An 18,482-nucleotide genomic window follows, 5' to 3' on the forward strand; every position below is an offset into this window, starting at 1 on the left:
GCCTGTAATCCCAGCTATTCTGGAGGCTGAGGCAGGAGAATCGCTTGAACCCGAGAGGCGGAGGTTGCAGTGAGCCGAGATGGCGCCACTGCACTCCAGCCTGGGCAACAAGAACGAAACTCGGTCTCAAAAAAAGAGTCTTTATTTGGAATAAACCTTCATGTAGGTCAGTCGATTGTACTGCGTATCAGGTCATGCTGTCAGGGACACATGGGGGTGAGTAGAATATTCTCTTCAATGAAGAATGAGACAAGTACACAGAGGAGGTCAGCCCTGGTTTCTTTGGCGGCCAAGGGACTTGTGTCTACCACAGAGTAGACCAGCCTTCGAGTGCTAGGCAGGAGTGCATGCTTACAGAAGTGGGGTCTGCTCTCCTGAGGGCTGCCTGCGATTCACCCAGGGAAGGAAGCCTTGACAGCGAAGATTCTGAAGGGGAACGGGGACGATCTTGTACCATGAGTGGGTAATAGGAACGATCCTGCACCGTTTATGATGGCTGTGAAGAACAAGAGAGGATCAAATAGCTTTATCCTGGGGTTAGTGGAGTGAGGGTGGAGGGCTGAGTGGGGAATGAGGTCACATTTCACGAAATGAAAAGCAGAAAGCACCCTCAAGGGCAAGTTGCCCCAAGCCTGTGCTCCGAGGCCTTGCACCTGATTAATATGGAATCTGCACCGCAAGGTGCCTACGGGCACGTACGCGAAGGTGTCCCAGTCCACCGCAGCGAACACACCCCACAGCAGCCAACACACCCCACAGCAGCCAAGGACCTTATGACTGAGTCAACAGGACACTGGCGACCCTGACGGCCAGGAGAAGCGGGGTGTCTGGGTGAATCCCACCTCTGCATCGGGAGGGAGTCTGTGAAGATTGACATCCAGACACGCCCCCTCTCCTCCGCAGCGCCCCTCTCTGCACAGTCCTGTCCCACAAAGAGAGACATCGGCTCGTGGCCACCTGCCAAGTCAGGCTCAGGCCGCGAGGGAGGGGAAAAGGGCCACGGGAGGCGGTGCACGGGCTGTTCAGATACTGCCCCCGCCACTCCTTTAGACTCTGGACGTGCGGGGACTGGCGGCGCTCGGCCTCGCGTTATAAAAAGCGGCAGGGCAGGGCCGGCGAGACAATCTGGGAGGCGGGTACCGGGCCTCACGGATCCACGCCGCGCCCCGCACCTGTGGCTGCGCGCGTGGTGGGCTGCGCTCCCCTGGGCGGCGCCGGGCGCCCGGGGCTGGTGGCAAGATGGGCCGCTACTCAGGCAAGACGTGCCGGTTGCTCTTCATGCTGGTGCTCACCGTCGCCTTCTTCGTGGCGGAGCTGGTCTCCGGCTACCTGGGCAACTCCATCGCGCTGCTCTCCGACTCCTTCAACATGCTCTCCGACCTGATCTCGCTGTGCGTGGGCCTGAGCGCCGGCTACATCGCCCGGCGCCCCACCGGGGGCTTCAGCGCCACCTACGGCTACGCCCGCGCCGAGGTGGTGGGCGCGCTGAGCAACGCAGTCTTCCTCACCGCGCTGTGCTTCACCATCTTCGTGGAGGCCGTGCTGCGCCTGGCCCGGCCCGAGCGCATCGATGACCCTGAGCTGGTGCTCATCGTTGGCGTCCTGGGGCTGTTGGTCAACGTGGTGGGGCTGCTCATCTTCCAGGACTGCGCCGCCTGGTTCGCGTGCTGCCTCCGGGGACGCAGTCGCCGCCTGCAGCAGCGGCAGCAGCTGGCGGAGGGCTGCGCCCCCGGCGCTTTCGGGGGGCCTCAGGGCGCGGAGGACCCGCGGCCCGCGGCAGCCCCGACAGCCCCAGGCTCGGACTCGGCCGTAACCCTCCGGGGGACCTCGGTGGAAAGGAAGCGGGAGAAGGGGGCGACCGTGTTCTCAAACGTAGCAGGTGCCTTTCGGTTGCATCCTTTCGACCGCTTGGCCCTTCCTTCCTCCTCCCACCGGTCCCTTTCTTCTCACTCCACGCCCTCTTTTCCTTCTGCATGCTTTTTTTCTTTTTCTTTCCTTCTTTCCTTCCTTCCTTCCTTTTCTTTTTTTAATAAATCCATTCCCTTTACAATCCCGCTTTACTTCTCTTCTGCCAATTTAACATATTCCCCATCCTTTCTTTTTTCTCCTGGATCCTCGGGTAGCCCTGGCCTCTTTTCCATTACCCTATTCTCTGTATATGAGTATTGATTTTCTTGGAAATCAGTCATTATTATTGGGCAACAGGCAGCACTCTCCAACCCCTCCTCCGTCTCATTACTTGCTGTCTGAATTTTGTTGTTCTCCCCGCCTCTTTGCCCATCCGTTTGTCTTCCTGGGTGTTACGGGTTTAGGGGCTGCAGGTGGGCTCCCATTCGCCCTCTTTTTGTTTTAACTTGAAAGGATGTGTGAATGAAGTCCAAAGGTGGATCACAAGGCTATTTCAAGGCCAAAATGTACTGTTCTGAGCTGTGGGTGTGCAGAAGAAGGGTCTCCCTTAAGCTAGTAGAAATTTAAAATAACAAAACTTTATTTTGAGTCCATCGGTTTTTTTTTGTTTGTTTGTAGAACTTATACACAACACAAGGTTTCTTCTTTGAATGCAGGTGATTCCTTCAACACCCAGAATGAGCCAGAAGAGATGATGAAAAAAGAGAAAAAGTCTGAAGCTCTGAATATCAGAGGTAGGATTGACTTTGGGCCTATTTGAAATCCCTATGACACACATGGACTGTGTTGTTTATTTCTGTTTGACTTTTAATAAGGCAAAGGTGTGTTTGAAAGTAGGCCAGTTACATGCATAGACTATGACCCAACTCTCTTTCATAATCACTGCATTGATCCTGAGGGAGAAACTGGTTGCTAATGATTTATCTTAGCTCCACTTAGACCCATGCTAATACTGCCTGCTCCAGAACTGCACATATTAATGTTGTGTTACTACTTTACTTGGTTTTACTGGTCCGTGGATATTGCTAACAAATCATGCAACCCATTTTAATTGAATTGATTTTGATAAAGGTAGGAAAACAGTAGGTGAGCTGCTATCCAAGGTTGTGCCCTATCTCGCATTGCTGAGTGACCCTATTGCATCAGCTATTTCTGCCAGAAATCTGCTTTTGTGAAGGGACTGTTGGCTCACTAAAACCTCCACTCCCAGGACCACAGGGAGTGTTCTGGTGAGGCCCAAGGCAAGCACCTAGCTAGCCTCTCACCATGTGGTCAAGGTCGGAAGCACTGGACTAAGGTCAGCCCAGGGCTTTTTGAGATGTGTTTCTCGCTGGACACCATTGTAGCCAACATCTCTCCTTTCCAACTTCTTGGGCATAGACTTTGCTTCAGAGTGATTCCAGAAGGGGTTAATCCCCAATCTTGACTTTGAGAATTCCAACAAGGATTAAGCAACCCTCTACTTTCCTGTGGTTTGGGGAAAGCCTGTAAGTGGGGCTTTGATGGAAATAATATAATGAAAAATTAATAATTCAGGAGATACCTTCACTTTGAGTGTCTCCCATCTGTTTTACAAAGGAATTCTCAGAGTGAACCTATAGGGAAAATCCAGAAGATAACAACAATAACATATGAGCTCCTAAAAATTTCTAAATTAATCAAACAAATTTAAAGGCAACAGGGGAATTTGCTCTCTGAAAGAGCTTAGTGGCAAGCTTTTAAAAGAGAATCTGTAATGAAAAAAAAATCATCATCCTTTATCTCTCTTTTTTAAGGTCCAGTTTAAAAATATATACATTGGGGTGGGCGCGGTGGCTCACGCCTGTAATCCCAGCACTTTGGGGGGCTGAGGTGGGCAGATCACCTGAGGTCAGGAGTTCGAGACCAGCCTGGCCAACATGGCGAAACCCCATCTGTAGTAAAAATACAAAAACTAGCCAGGCATGGTGGTGGGCGCCTGTAATCCCAGCTACTCGGGAGGCTGAGGCAGGAGAATTGCTTGAACCCCGGAGGTGGAGGTTGCAGTGAGCCGAGATTGCACCACTGCACTCCAGCCTGGGAGACTGAGCTAGATTCTGTCTCAAAAAAGAAAAAAAAAAAAAATACATATATATATATATATGTACACACACACGTACATAATTTTTAAGGTGGAGTTCACCATCAGAGACTTTAACTTTTCAAAGCCTGTTCTGTTAAGTATCATCATTATTTTTCTTCTTTGAGATGGAGTCCTGCTCTGTCTCCCAGGCTGGAGTGCAGTGGTGCCATCTCTGCTCACTGCAACCTCTGCCTAGCAGGTTCAAGTGATCCTTGTGCCTCAGCCTCCCAAGTAGCTGGGATTACAGGTGCACACCACCACGCCTGGCTGATTTTTGTATTTTTAGCAGAAACGGGGTTTCACCATGTTGGCCAGGCTGGTCTCGAACTCCTGACCTCAGGCAATCTGCCCGCCTCGGCTGCCCAAAGTGCTGGGATTACAGGCGTGAGCCACTGCACCCGGCCAACTATCCTCATTCTTATGTTACAAAGTTGAGAAAGAGCATAGGTAGGTGGATTGAAGCAAAGAAGAAGAAGAGTAGGCCCTCATAGTTATAGTGATCTTGTTTGGGAAACTTATATGAACTTGCCAAATTTTAGTCCTAAGCTATTGAAGTTTCTTGGTAGAAAAATGTCAGTAGTAGAATGCCTTGCTATACCTGGCTGGGCCTTTGGTTTACAGGGACTGACAGCAGTGCACCTTTAGCTTCTGATAGAGGTGAATAGTGCAGTGGCTGAAAGGTTGGGATTTGGCTTCAAACTGCCTGAGTGTGAATCATAGCTCTGCCACTTAAAAACCATGTGACTTCAGGCAAGTTATTGAACCTCTCTAAGCCTCCAATCCCCTCATCTTTAAAAAGAGGATAATAACAGTACCCACCTTATGGGATTGCTTTGAAATAAATGAAACATATAAAGTGTTTAGGCTTATAGTAGGAAAACTAGCTAACAGTTTGATTGAGTACGTACTTTGTCCCTGGTACCATTCATGAATGAATGAACTGGTAGTCACAACAATCTTACTGGGTGGATACAATTATCGTTTAATTAGTGGGTGGAATTGCTGGGCTCAACCCACAGTGCTTCCGTGTTAGCTGAGATCATTCCTGCTGCTTTTGACGAGTGCCTGTGCTGTGGCTAATAGGAGCCTTTCCATATTCCCGGCTAAGTGTGAGGCTGGCCTCCCCTGTGGTGCTTGTTCTTATCTTGGAGCCGCAGTTCAGGGAAGGATCACAGAAAGTTAGAAGTGGAAGGACCTTAGGGAAAATGGACTTCAACCTTTCACTTCACAGATGAGGAAGCAGGGTGCGGAGAGTTTGATGACTTCCCCAAGTCACCCCATCTCATAGCAGAGACCAGGCTGGAATCCTGGGCTCCTACATCACATTTCTGGCTCTTTCCATGATCACACATTGCCTCTAGACTCCAGACAGAGAGGGCTTGCTTCTCTAGTACACAGTCCACTGAATGGTTATATTGCTAACATTTAAGCAACTGCTTTAGAAAGCAGGACTGTGTCCCACTCTCCAGATCTGCAGAGGAAACAGCCTACGGGGGTCTCTGTGAACAAAAACAATTTCTTCACTTTCTTTACTGTTTCTCTTATTCCAATGGGAATTTAAAAAATGAGTTTTTTTTGTTTTGTTTTTTGAGATGAAGTCTCACTCTGTAGCCCAGGCTGGAGTGCAGTGTCGTGATATCGACTCACCGCAAACTGCCTCCCAGGCTCAAGCGATTCTCCTGCCTCAGCCTACAGAGTAGCTGGGATTACAGGCGCGCGCCACTGCACCCGGCTAATTTTTTTTTGTATTTTTAGTACAGACAGGGTTTCGCCATGTTGGCCAGGCTAGTCTTGAACTCCCAACCTCAGGTAATCTGCTGGCCTCTGCCTCCCAGAGTGCTAGGATTATAGGTGTGAGCCACAGTGCCTGGCAAAAAAATGAGTTCTAAGGAACACATTTTGTCTTCCACGGTAAAGTATGGTAAAAACACAATCCTCTTAAAATTCTCATCAATGTGCTTTGTAGTGGTCAATTTTATTTAATAGGATCAAACATCATGTATTAAAAATGTTGTAGCAATATGTCAGTAAGACAATTACCTTTTTAAAGTTTGGTATAAACATAAATAGATGAATAGCCATCTTGACATCCCTTGAAAATAAATCCCCTTTGATGAGATGTTTCTTTGTAATTCTTACTTTTTCCCAATAAGAAAGATCTCATTTTTTCATTACCATTTGCCTAGTGCAAATGCACTATTTCCAGTCATTCAACAAATTCAACAGCACTGATGGCTTTCCTAATTGCTGGGACACATCAGATTTCAACTTGTGTCAAATTGCCAATTTATGTTATATGCCAGTTTTTTTGGGGTTTCGTTTTAATCTAAAGGCAGCAAGTGAGGGCCAAGTACAGAGGTTTGCTGTCTTTGCAAAGCTACCTTGAGAGCATTGTAACTCAGCAGCTGATTGAGTTGTCTACTAAGTGGTGCTCTTTGTGTCTCAGATAATGCTGCCAGATTTATCTTTCTGAATCATAGATGTGATCACATCGGAGTCTGCTCAAAGCCTTTGCCGCATACAGGATATGGTCTAAACACTGCTGACATTCAGAGCTTGCTGTTCCGGTGCCAATACTCCTTTCTAGACATTTCTGCCCTTCTCTTCACCCCTTCATGGCCTCACGTCCCCCATCAGCTCTTCACTGTCTCCCTGCATACCCGTCAACATTTAATGTACATCTGTAGTGAGGTGAGAAGCGCTTAGACCCTGTGATCAGGCAGATCTGGTTTGAGTTCTGCCTCTCCCTTTTCCTAGCTAGGTGACCTTGGGCAAGGAACTTCATCTCTTTAATGTTCAGTCCCCTCATCTATATAATGGAGATAATAGGACCAACACCACCGTGTTGTGCGATCACATGGGTGGTTAGAATAGCACAGAGGACCCACTCAACAAATGGTGCCTGTTATCATCATCATCACCTCTTGGTCATTCTCGGAGGGTTTTCAGACATTTTTTTACATACTCTACAGAGCTAGCCTCTGAGGGAGGTGAGGCAGATATTATTACTACCCCATTTCACAGATGAGAATCTTGCTCCTCAAAGAGGCTGACTCTCATAATAAGGTCCTTGGTTCATAGCAACAGCGTCAGGGTCTGTGAATCCAAATTTAGCGCGTCAGCCTCCAGCGTTGCCCCATGAGCACGTCCCCCATCTTCGGTTTCCCACGAGTCTCCTGCGAGGTGTTTCTGTTTGAAATGCCTTCTCCTGTGGTTGCCTGTTGAAGTCTGCCTCCTCTCCAGAGTCCTGCCCAAATTACCTACCTCTCAACAAGACTGTCCTGAGATTTCTCATCACAGGAGACTCTTTTCCTCCCTGAGGAGGTTATCGATGTATTTATCTCAGAATCTTCCATTTTGAGAGGCTGAGGCAAGAGGATTACTTGAGGCCAGGAGTATGAGACCAGCCCGGGTAACATAGCAAACCCCTGTCTCTGCAAAAAAAAAAAAAAAAAAAAAAAGGTAAAAAAATTATTTTAAACAGTAAAAAAGTTAACCGGTGCAGTGGCACACATCTGTAGTCCTAGATACTTGGGAGGCTGAGATGGGAGGATCATTTGAGCCCAAGAGTTCGAAGTTGGAGTGAGCTATGATTGTACCACTGTACTCCAGCCTGGGTGACAGAGGGAGACCCCATTTTTTTCTCTGTCTCTGTCTCTCTCTCTCGGTCTCTCTCTCTCTCTCTCTCTCAGTCTCTCTCTCTCTCTCACACACACACACACACACATGCACACACACACACACACACTCACAGACACCCCACAGAATTTTGCCATTGCCCTGTAGTTAATGGTCATGACCAGGCCTTCTTCATCTTTGCCTGGGCAGCTAGAAGACATATTGCATTATTAAATGTCAGGAATTGAGTGGGATACTGCTTTAAACAGTTTTTCAAACTGAAGGCTGCGACAATTTGGACCCTAGAATTAGTTTAGTAGAAAATTAATTATAATTGAATGAAATAGAATAGATAATATTAAGAAGTCATATATAAGGATGTTTTGCTTTACCATGAATTATTTGTTTCAATTTGTATCTCTGTGCTAGGATGCAAAACATAATTCTTACTGTGGATTATGGGAAAAACAAGTTCGAAAGTTACTATTTTATGTAATTCTTAGGGAGTAATAGTGGAATTTCTCAGAAGGAAAAGCTGAAATTGAATTTTAGAACTTACATGAGGTAGGATGCACAGTAGATCTCTGGTCAGACCACCCAGATTGATATCCCCAGTTAACACTTTTTAGTTGTGTGATTTTGGACAAGTTACTTATGTATTCTGTGCCTCAGTTTCCTCATTTGTAAAATGAAGGGAGCACCAGCCAGAAATAATCAAAAGGGTCAGATTCCAGTTTTCCAGAGTTTATTCAAGTGAAAAGCTGGCAATGGCCATTCCGGGACTCATCACTCCAGAGAAATGGGGATAGGGTTCCAAAGTTAAAAGCTAAATTCTTGCTTATATATAAGACAAAGAAATTTAGCAGGGTTACAACATTTTGTATACAAGCCTGGTTTAGGAGTTTAAAAAATTAGTTACAATTTGTTTTCTTTTCCATGCGGCTTGTTTTCTTTATAGCCGGTTTTCATTTCCTTTCCAACTTAAAAGAGTGTATTTAACATTCCATATTAAAGGACTGTGATAGCCATGATGTCTTGTATGAAAAAGGTAAGAGGGAGAATGAAAATCAACAGTAAGAGAGAAGGGGGTCTTCCCTGGGACCCTTTGCCATTTACAACATTTTACAGAGCAACGCAGGTAAGGAAAAAGACTGAATTCAGACATACAACAGCTTACAGCTGCCTGTCACGTAGCTCAGGCCCTGTAATTCACATTCCTTGAAGGCTCAAAATACTTTCGAGTTCCAACAGCTTAGATTTTGCGTTACTTATTTTCACAAGGGTAACCACCTTACAGTCCTTAAAAGGACTTAATGGGTAAGTGTAACATGCTTAAAACAATGCCTGGAGCATATGTGTTAGTTAGCATAATAATAATAATAGTTATTACTATTAAAGACAAGAGTTACTGTATGCCATAGGAGTTATGACAGTCAACCAGAAGCTACTGTTTTATTGAATGCCCACATTGCTATTATATAAACGAAGACAATTTGGAGTATGACCCTGATCCTCATGTTACTTACGGAGGAAATGGATCTAACATGTATGAGACAATCAGAGAATAACAGACTGTCTCACGCAGTAAACATGACATCACATGTGTATAGGAAATATTAGGCTTTCATATTTTTATGGTAGCATTTTGTACTGTCCTGAAGCAAGTTAAAGCTTCGATTCTTAGCTCCTTGTAGAGGAACAAAGTATTTTTGAGTTTCCCCTCAGTGGTTCAGGACAGGGACTGGGGAGTTAAAAGCTCCTTTGGGGGTGGGGTATTGGGAGAAAGGAGCACAGCATTAGAAAATGGGAATGTTAATGTATATATTGAATCAAGATCTTATTATCATAAGTAAACACTCAGTCAAAAGGAAATATGGGAATTCTGTTTATTCCTGTATTTTTTTGGGGAAAATTTGAGGCAATTGCCTCAAATTACATTCAGTGTTCACATGCCATTTTACCTATGATGTTATTTAGAATTGTGGAGGTGTTGCCAAGAGGAGGAATTAGCTCAATTACAGCACCTTCCAAGTGAGACTGTTTAGTCTTAGCCTTGAGTAAGTTGTTAGTAATTTGGATTATTATTAATTCTACTGCATAAGTCTGTGGAATACATGGAGAGACAAAGCAGACCTTTCTTAATATATATGCTTTCTTCTAGAGCAGTGCTTTGGAAACTTGTATGTGCATTCCAATCATCTGGGCATTTTTTTTTTTTTTTTTTTTTTGAGACAGAGTTTCACTCTTATTGCCCAGGCTGGAGTACAATGGCACTATCTCGGCTCACTGCAACCTCCGCTTCCTGGGTTCAAGCGATTCTCCTGCCTCAGCCTCCTGAGTAGCTGGGATTACAGATGCCCCCACAATGCCCAGCTAATTTTTCGTATTTTTAGTAGAGATAGGGTTTCACCATATTGGCCAGACTGGTCTTGAACTCCTGACTACAGATTATCTACCCGCCTTGGCCTCCCAAAGTGCTGGGATTACAGGAGTGAGCCACCACGCCCGGCCTCATCTGGGCATCTTTTTAAAATGCAGGTTCAGATTCTACAGATCTGAGGTGGGTCCTGAGATGCATCATTTCTAACAAGCTCCTAGGTGATGTTGATGCTGCTGGTTTGCAAACTATACTTTGAATTGCAAGATTCTGATGTTGTGTTCTGTAAAAAACAAACAAAATCCCCCAAAACCAAAACCCAAAACCTTGTGTTTATATTTTATAATTTTTCTGACCAAATTTTTACCTAATTTACTTACTAAATCCCAATTTAGTCTTTGGCTAACAATTGGGCACTCAAATCTTTGCTGAGGAATGCATGTATTCTATATCATAATCAGTATCTTTAGAAACAATTCCCTTAATTAAAGGCACCCACAATTTTTAGTATTATCTGTAGAATTTTAATTTAATTTAATTTTGATAAATGGCTCTTTATGCAATGGAAATGTTGCCAGAGTCCCTGTTCTTGGGCACCTCTTAAACCAAATGCCATTTAAATGACCACAGACTAAATACAAAGTAGGTAAATGCTTACAAGGAAAGGCGAAAGTGGATCAAGGTAGAAAAAAGACAATTTGTTTTAAACACTCTTAATACAACTTGTTCTCTCTCCCCTTAAGCATGTTTAAAACAACGTAAAGCATAGATGCTTGTCTGAAAGAAAAAGAAATCATTTGCACAGCCTCTGTTTTCCAGCTTGGTGCCCTTTGATGGGCGGTGAGTGGTAGCGATGTGGCCCAGTGAGATGGCACAGTCACTCTTCCTGCAGGTCAGAATCTTCCTAGGCTGTTGCTCTTCCAAGGTACTCTGAGTCCTGAGATGGTGGCCTGGGGTTTTGTTTCCTAAGAAGTAGTTGCCATTATTTTGATTCATCCTACTGTTCTAACCAAAACAAAAACCAAAAAACTCCAAATGGTAACAGATATTCATATACCTGGAAATCCAAGTCAGTGAGTGTCACGTGGCTTCCAGATTTGCACTGTGCTGCAGTAGTCTTTCTTTATTCCCGGCAGGTGTACTTTTGCATGTGATGGGAGATGCCCTGGGGTCTGTGGTTGTGGTAATCACAGCCATCATATTCTATGTGCTTCCCCTGAAGAGTGAGGACCCGTGTAACTGGCAGTGTTACATTGACCCCAGCCTGACTGTCCTCATGGTCATCATCATTTTGTCATCTGCCTTCCCGCTCATCAAGGAGACCGCTGCCATTCTGCTACAGATGGTCCCAAAAGGAGTCAACATGGAAGAGCTGAGTAAGTAGACTGAATTTTGATCCAGAACCACTCTCAATTTAATGTTATTCAGGCCAAAGGACAAGCATTATTTAAGAGCAGTGTTTGAGTTATGTATTCTGAAATACCTTAAATCACCAGGTGGTAGAGACGTCATCATATGTTTTATAGCCTGTTAAGATGACTCAGCTCCAAGTACCAAAGGTCCTTTGCAATCCGTGATTCTCTGACTCAACTGCAAATTTTTAAGAATGCAATACTTGGTCTGGGCGCAGTGGCTCATGCCTGTAATCCTGGCACTCTGGGAGGCCGAGGCGGGTGAGTCACCTGAGGTCAGGAGTTCAAGACCAGCCTGACCAACATGGTGATACCCTGTCTCTACTAAACATACAAAAAATTAGCCAGGCGTGGTAGCATGCACCTGTAATCCCAACTACTCGGGAGGCTGAGGCAGGAGAATTGCTTGAACCCGGGAGGCGGAGGTTGCAGGGAGCCGAGATTGCACCACTGCACTGCAGACTGGATGACAGAGGGAGACTCTGACTCAAAAAAAAAAAAAAAAAAAAAAAGGAAAGGAAAAAAAGAAAGGAATGCAATGCTTGGATAATACCTATTCCTGGGCTACTTACTTTCATGTCAAAGATTTATTTTAATTCAAATAAGGCCATTTCTGCCAAGAACTTTATTTTATTCTCCTTATTCTAAAAACACAAATCATTCATATTCTAGACCCTGCTTTCTAGTTAATGTGGGCATGCAAGTCACTGTGTCTCTCACAACACTGCCCAGAGCTGCAGGCAGAGCAGGTGGTGGGAGAGGGAAGGAGACAGAAGAGCAGACATACAGCATTGCCTTTGCCTTCCCAGGAGCTAGTTCGTTTCCCAATAGAGGAAATAAGATAAACATATACAAAGAAATTTGTGATACATACTGGATATGTTTTTAGTAAAGTAATGTATTTAAAAACAGATATTTTTTTAAAATAGAGGGCTACTTTTTGTGACTCATGCCTGTAATCTCACCACTTTGGGAGGCTGAAGTGGAAGGATTGCATAAGGCCAGGAGTTCAAAACCAGCCTGGGCAACATAGTGAGACCTCATTTTTAGAAAAATAAAAAAAATTACTTTTTATAAATAAATAAAAAAGTAAAGTTTGTAGTGTATGCCTGTGGTCCCAGCTACTCAGTAGGTTAAGGTGGGAGGATCACTGGAGCCCTGGAGTTTGAGGCTGTAGAGAGCCATAAATATGCCACTGCACTCCAGCCTGGGAGACAGGGCAAGACTCTGTCTCTAAAAAAAAAAAACAAACAAAAAAAAACTCCGCTTTTTTTTTGTTATTACTATAAGATAGTAATAACAATAGCAATATTTTCATAGCATTTATTGCATGCTGGAAATGTAAGTCTTCTAAGTGCTTTACTTATAATAATGCATTTTAATCCTTAAAATAATACAAAAAGGTACTATTATCATTTCTATTATACAGATAAGGAAACTGAGGCACAGAGAGGTTAGGTAATTGCCTAACGTCATGCAGTTAGTAAATGTCTAAACTAGGATTCAAACTAGCTGACTGCAGAGCCTTTGCTCAAATCAGTATTGAATACCATCTCTCTAAATACATACTCATTTTCGAAAGTATAGAAAATACACAGGAGCCTAAATGAGAAAATAGAAATCTTTCATAATTTGACCGTGGAAACTACCACTGTTAATATTTTCTGCTATATGCGGTGTAAAAAGAAAGATCATACCATATACACAGTTTAGCAATTTGCTTTTTCACTTAAAAATACCTTATGTACATTTTCTCATATTCTTAAATATGCAACTTACTTTTAAACAACTATATCCTATTCCGTTACATAATTGACTTAACTATTTCCTTGTTGTTTCCATCTTCTTAATGAACACAAGGAGCATTGTCCAAACCACTCTTGTACATACATATTTGGTTATTTCTTTTAGGTTAAACTTTTAGTACTAGAATTGCTAGTAAAGGTTTTTTTTGATCCATGTTGCCAAATCATCCCTTTTAAGAAAAGGCATTGCACTTTATACTACTATGGGAAGTTCATTCAAGTGTCCATTCCCTTGTATACTCAGCAACCCTGGGAATTTTTTCTTGTCATTGTTAGACTTACTTTCTTAAATGACTTTGTGTGGGCTAGCAATGTGTGGAGAAAGAAGGTTAAGGGCAAATGTACCCATAGAGGTAGAACTAATTTCTTCCTGCTGTTCTTAGTAAGTATGCAGCCATTTTGGTGAGAATGCTTAACGGGACCATATCCCTCCTGTAGTTCCATGTTTCAAATGCAGCGCTCACCTTGGCTTTTGTTTGCTCTTCTCTGTTATAGTGAGTAAACTCTCTGCTGTGCCTGGAATTAGCAGTGTACATGAAGTGCACATCTGGGAACTTGTAAGTGGAAAGATTATTGCCACTCTGCACATCAAGTATCCTAAGGACAGGGGATATCAAGATGCCAGCACAAAAATTCGAGAAATCTTCCACAGTGCAGGAATCCACAATGTGACCATCCAGTTTGAAAATGTGGACTTGAAGGAACCCCTGGAGCAGAAGGACTTACTGTTGCTCTGCAACTCACCCTGCATCTCCAAGGGCTGTGCTAAGCAGCTGTGTTGTCCCCCCGGGGCACTGCCTCTGGCCCACGTCAATGGCTGTGCTGAGCACAATGGTGGGCCCTCTCTAGACACATATGGAAGTGATGGCCTCAGTAGAAGAGACGCAAGAGAAGTGGCTATTGAAGTGTCTTTGGATGGTTGTCTGAGTGACCACAGACAAACTCTTAACACAACTCAGGAGGACCAATGTTATGTCAACAGCACGCATTTTTAATCTGGTACCCACATAATCAGACCATATAGATGAGGCACTTTGGAACCACAAGCTTGGCTCACAAAAAGAGCTTTCCGCGTTGTAGGCCCAGACCAGACTTGCAGCGTGCATGCTCTGTGTTCACTAGGGGTTGGCTGTTTGGGATTTTAGTTAAACGTGTCTGTGAATTTTTATGTAACTAACTCCTTTCCATTCCCCTGGGTGTCTCATGCTGCTCTTTGACTGTTTCAGCTTGAACATGCATTTTCTAAAGCAAACTGCACTAGTGTATATATCGGGGACATTGAAGTCTGGGACTGGGGCTCAATAGCTGCGGATACAGTGTTCAAAGAAGTTCTTGTTTCTAAACTGATTAGAACTTCTAGCTAATGCTCAGGTGAGATCATAGCTTAAATACATTGAAAAAACTAAAGTACCACAACAGCTGTATGTTTCCCAATCCCCTTAACGATCATAAAAGAGGCAAGTTAAGTATTTCTGGCACTGAAGACATATTTTTTTCTTTGATTCATTTTTGAATAAATATAAAATGAATAACTATTAAGGTAGAAAATATTCTCAGAACATTCTAGAGGAGGTAAAGGTTAGTAGGAGGGCGTTGGCCATCTCTATATTTTGTGAGGTGAGAGAAAACTAATGTTTACTTTCTGCTGTGAACTGAACTGCAACTATAGAATGTTTCAAATGCTTAAATATATAATACTTTTTTTTCACATGGAAGTGAGGGAATATTTCAGCTTCTTTAAGTATGACACAAATATTCATATGCTGTCTTTTAGAGTCAGTATAGTTGGAGCTGTTTTCATTTAGTGCTTTGATAATGATTTACTTATTTTTCCAAATTTCCTTTGACTTTTCTTTCATACGATTGCATTGATCTATGCAGCATTTACCAGAAAAGAGTATTCCTGGGATAGCAGAATGCATAACACTGAGTGTTAATTCTTGTGAAATAAATAAGCTAGATTGCCTTCTCTTTAATTAGACATATTTTAAAGTATTTATTATAGTTGTCAACTAGTAACTCAATGAAAAAGTTGATGTCCAAGGGAGAAATGAGAATTAGCTTAATTGCTGCCTTTAATGTGTTTTTGAGGAACTTAAAATTTTCTTTCATGTCTCTGATCCATATTACCAAGTTCAAATAAAATTTTTATAATCGGATTCAGACCCATAACCAAACTATGTTGGTAGTAGAGAAGCATCTGTCATGTATTTAACACATTGCTCGGACATCGGTATTTAAATCAGAACAGTCTCACAGGTATGAGAAAATGGGAGGTGCCTCACTAGACAACTAGTATCATCTCTGGTAGACTGCAAGATTGTCTGAAAATAACCAGCTCTTAGTGTGTAAAGTCCTGTTTAGAATCTGCACAGGATTTATCAGAGGTGCTAGGTCGATAATGAAGGCAGCATCCACAATTTTTTAGAACAAACATCATATTTAAACGATTTATCTTAGTCCTAAATTTGAAGGCTAAAATAAATAAGCAGCTATGATCAGTAAGATAGGAAATTATTATTTTTTTCTTTTTTGTAGAGACAGGGTCTTGCTATGTTGCCCAGGCTGGCCTTGAACTCCTAGCCTCAAGTGACTCTCCTGCCTTGGCCTCCCAAAGCACTGGGAGAACAGGCATGAGCCACTGCACCTGGCCAGGAAATTCTTTATTCCTTGAAAATGTACTTATCTGAGTTTAAATTGGCTGTGAAGTAGGTAAATAGAAAAATGCCTAAAAATGTTTTTATTTCTAGGAGCTTATTGGGCTAGGTTATTTGCACTTTATAAGCTCAAAGGGGTTAATAAGTAAGAATTTCTATTTTTAGTATTAAAAGTGTGGCATGTACTCACACAAAACAGTGGATCCTCTTAAGAAACTCAGCATGGCCGGGCGCGGTGGCTCACGCCTGTAATCCCAGCACTTTGGGAGGCCGAGGCGGGCGGATCACAAGGTCAGGAGATCGAGACCACGGTGAAACCCCGTCTCTACTAAAAATACAAAAAGTTAGCCGGGCGTAGTGGCGGGCGCCTGTAGTCCCAGCTACTTGGGAGGCTGAGGCAGGAGAATGGCGTGAACCCAGGAGGCGGAGCTTGCAGTGAGCCGAAATCGCGCCACTGCACTCCAGCCTGGGCGACAGAGCGAGACTCCGTCTCAAAAAAAAAAGAAACTCAGCATGGAGATCAGTGGGCCAGATTCTCCTACATAAACATTGGTTGAAATTCCTTAGAGCCAAAAAAGAAATTTTTCTCTGACTTCCAAATCTGAAGGTCTAATTTGATTTCACATCATTCTGCCTTTATTAAAAGGGAAAATTATAATTTCACAGTTTTTGTGCAACTGGCTGAAGGAATGGATATTAGTTTGCATTTAAACACTGTTCTTTAATCTCTAAAATATTTTTCTGGGTAAGAAAAGGCACTTAATTCCACTATAATTAAACCTAACTTCAGAAAAGTATCTTGATAGACAGTTATACCAGATTATGGCCTGGAGTCAATATGAAATAATACCTTTTTAAGACAGTTTGGCTGACTGCATTTAATAACGTCCAATCACGCTAAGTGCAATAATTTTGTATTGGGTTGAGTGGCTTGCATTTGCCACCTGTGGCACGGTGATGCCTGCTGTATGCTATTTTCACTTGGGTTTCACTCTCTCTTTAATTGTCCTGCCTTTTGATTCTCCCAAGGAACTACAAGAGTTTTCTTTTTCCCTTTAAATCAGCCCTGCTTGGTGGCAGTAGCAGCTGATAAATAGATTTAAAACAGCACTGTTTTCCTTTAAGATTAGAAAAACACTGGCACTCAGTTTGGTGCTCCTGTATACTTAGGTTATTTACAGAAAATCCCCTCCCCACCCTGCCTTTTTTTAAACAACTGACATAACTTTTTGTTTTTGTTCTTGTTTGTTTGTTTTTTTGAGACGGAGTCTTGCTCTGTCGCCCAGGCTGGAGTGCAGTGGCGCTATCTCGGCTCACTGCAAGCTCTGCCTCCTGGGTTCATGCCATTCTCCTGCCTCAGCCTCCCGAGTAGCTGGGACTACAGGTGCCCGCCACCACGCCCAGCTAATTTTTTGTATTTTTAGTAGAGACGGGGTTTCACCATGTTAGCCAGGATGGTCTCGATCTCCTGACCTCATGATCCGCCCGCCTCAGCCTCCCAAAGGGCCGGGATTACAGAGGTGAGCCACTGCTCCCGGCCAGAACTGACATAATTTTTAAAGTCTATGACATATTTTGTGTGTCAGGTCAGGGACCAGTTGTCCTGTGTGCTAACCTGTCCTTCTACACGGCCCTACTGCACTTCTGTTTCTATAGAAACAGTCCTTTCCACATTATTTTAGCACTGGCCATAGGAAATACTATGTCTGCTTCATTTTCTGACTCTCAACATTGTTTTTGAAAATATAATTAATTTTTTTTCATGATATTGGGCCATTATGAATACCCACAGATAGGCTCCATTGTTGGCAGAAAATAAAATTACTCTCTAACTTCCTGATAAAATATCAATAAAGTAGGGAGATATTATTTGAGGAACAATTAAGAATATTCTCCATATTTAGTTCTTTTTTTTTTTTTGTGCCATTGGCAGAGCAAATTCCAGTGGTGGTAAATCAAGAACTCTAAAGTTCAGTAGAAAGAGGTATTTTGAATGTCAAGGAAATCACTGAGGTAGATTTGGGATTACAATAAGACAGCTGCCCTGTGAGGTCGTAAGAGCTTTTGTGAGGCTTACTCCAGGGGTTCTCAGTCTTGGCACTACTGACGTTTTGAAATGGACGTGTTCTTGCTCCTGATGTGTGTGATGTGTATTGTAGGATGTTTAGCAGCACCCCTGACCTCTATTCATAAATGCCAGTACTGTCCCCCCAAGTTGTGACAACCAATGTCTCCAGACATTGCCACATATAACCTGGGAAAAAAAAATTGCCCCAAGTTCTGAGCCACTGGGTAGAACTAAGGGTAGTTTAGGGACAATGTTAATGAAAGCCTCTCCAAAGTCCCATAGTCTTTTTAGTAATTAATTCTGCAGAATTTGCTCTTTAAAAACATATTTTTAAAGGCAAGACCAGCCTATCCATAAAAATGGCAGTTGTTTCCATATAGGAACTTTGGATATTTAAAGAAAAATGTAATTTGAAATGAAAAGCCCTTATAAATCCCTTTATACATATTAGTCATTATAACAGTAAATGAAATGAAGAAAAAGCCTTTGGTCTCACTCTTCTGTGCTGATCTCTTTAACTCCTGAATATCCTCAAT

General features: G+C 43.1%; 1 protein-coding gene across 2 annotated transcripts; it reads left to right on the forward strand.

The window, feature by feature from the left end:
• Positions 1-939: 939 nt before the first annotated feature.
• On the forward strand, positions 940-16,073 carry SLC30A10 (solute carrier family 30 member 10). Of its 2 annotated transcripts, none has more exons than XM_002809442.3 (4): positions 940-1,879; positions 2,565-2,642; positions 11,141-11,380; positions 13,717-16,073. In XM_002809442.3, exons 1-4 carry the CDS (start codon positions 1,240-1,242, stop codon positions 14,214-14,216), a joined length of 1,458 nt encoding a protein of 485 aa, XP_002809488.1. In that variant the 5' UTR covers positions 940-1,239; the 3' UTR covers positions 14,217-16,073. The 2 variants fall into 2 exon arrangements, with proteins under 2 accessions (XP_002809488.1, XP_054414509.1); XM_054558534.1 differs by having other exon boundaries at positions 940-1,664; positions 2,527-2,642.
• Positions 16,074-18,482: the final 2,409 nt, after the last annotated feature.

The sequence above is a fragment of the Pongo abelii genome, chromosome 1 (assembly GCF_028885655.2).
Source record: "Pongo abelii isolate AG06213 chromosome 1, NHGRI_mPonAbe1-v2.0_pri, whole genome shotgun sequence".
Taxonomy (NCBI): domain Eukaryota; kingdom Metazoa; phylum Chordata; class Mammalia; order Primates; family Hominidae; genus Pongo; species Pongo abelii.

Bases quoted from the DNA above. Each gene is read 5' to 3' on its own strand.
- SLC30A10 (XM_002809442.3), top strand. From the start codon at position 1,240: ATGGGCCGCTACTCAGGCAAGACGTGCCGGTTGCTCTTCATGCTGGTG. The intron at 1,880-2,564 runs GTGCCTTTCGGT...CTTTGAATGCAG, and splicing joins CGTGTTCTCAAACGTAGCAG to GTGATTCCTTCAACACCCAG. The intron at 11,381-13,716 runs GTAAGTAGACTG...TCTCTGTTATAG, and splicing joins AGTCAACATGGAAGAGCTGA to TGAGTAAACTCTCTGCTGTG.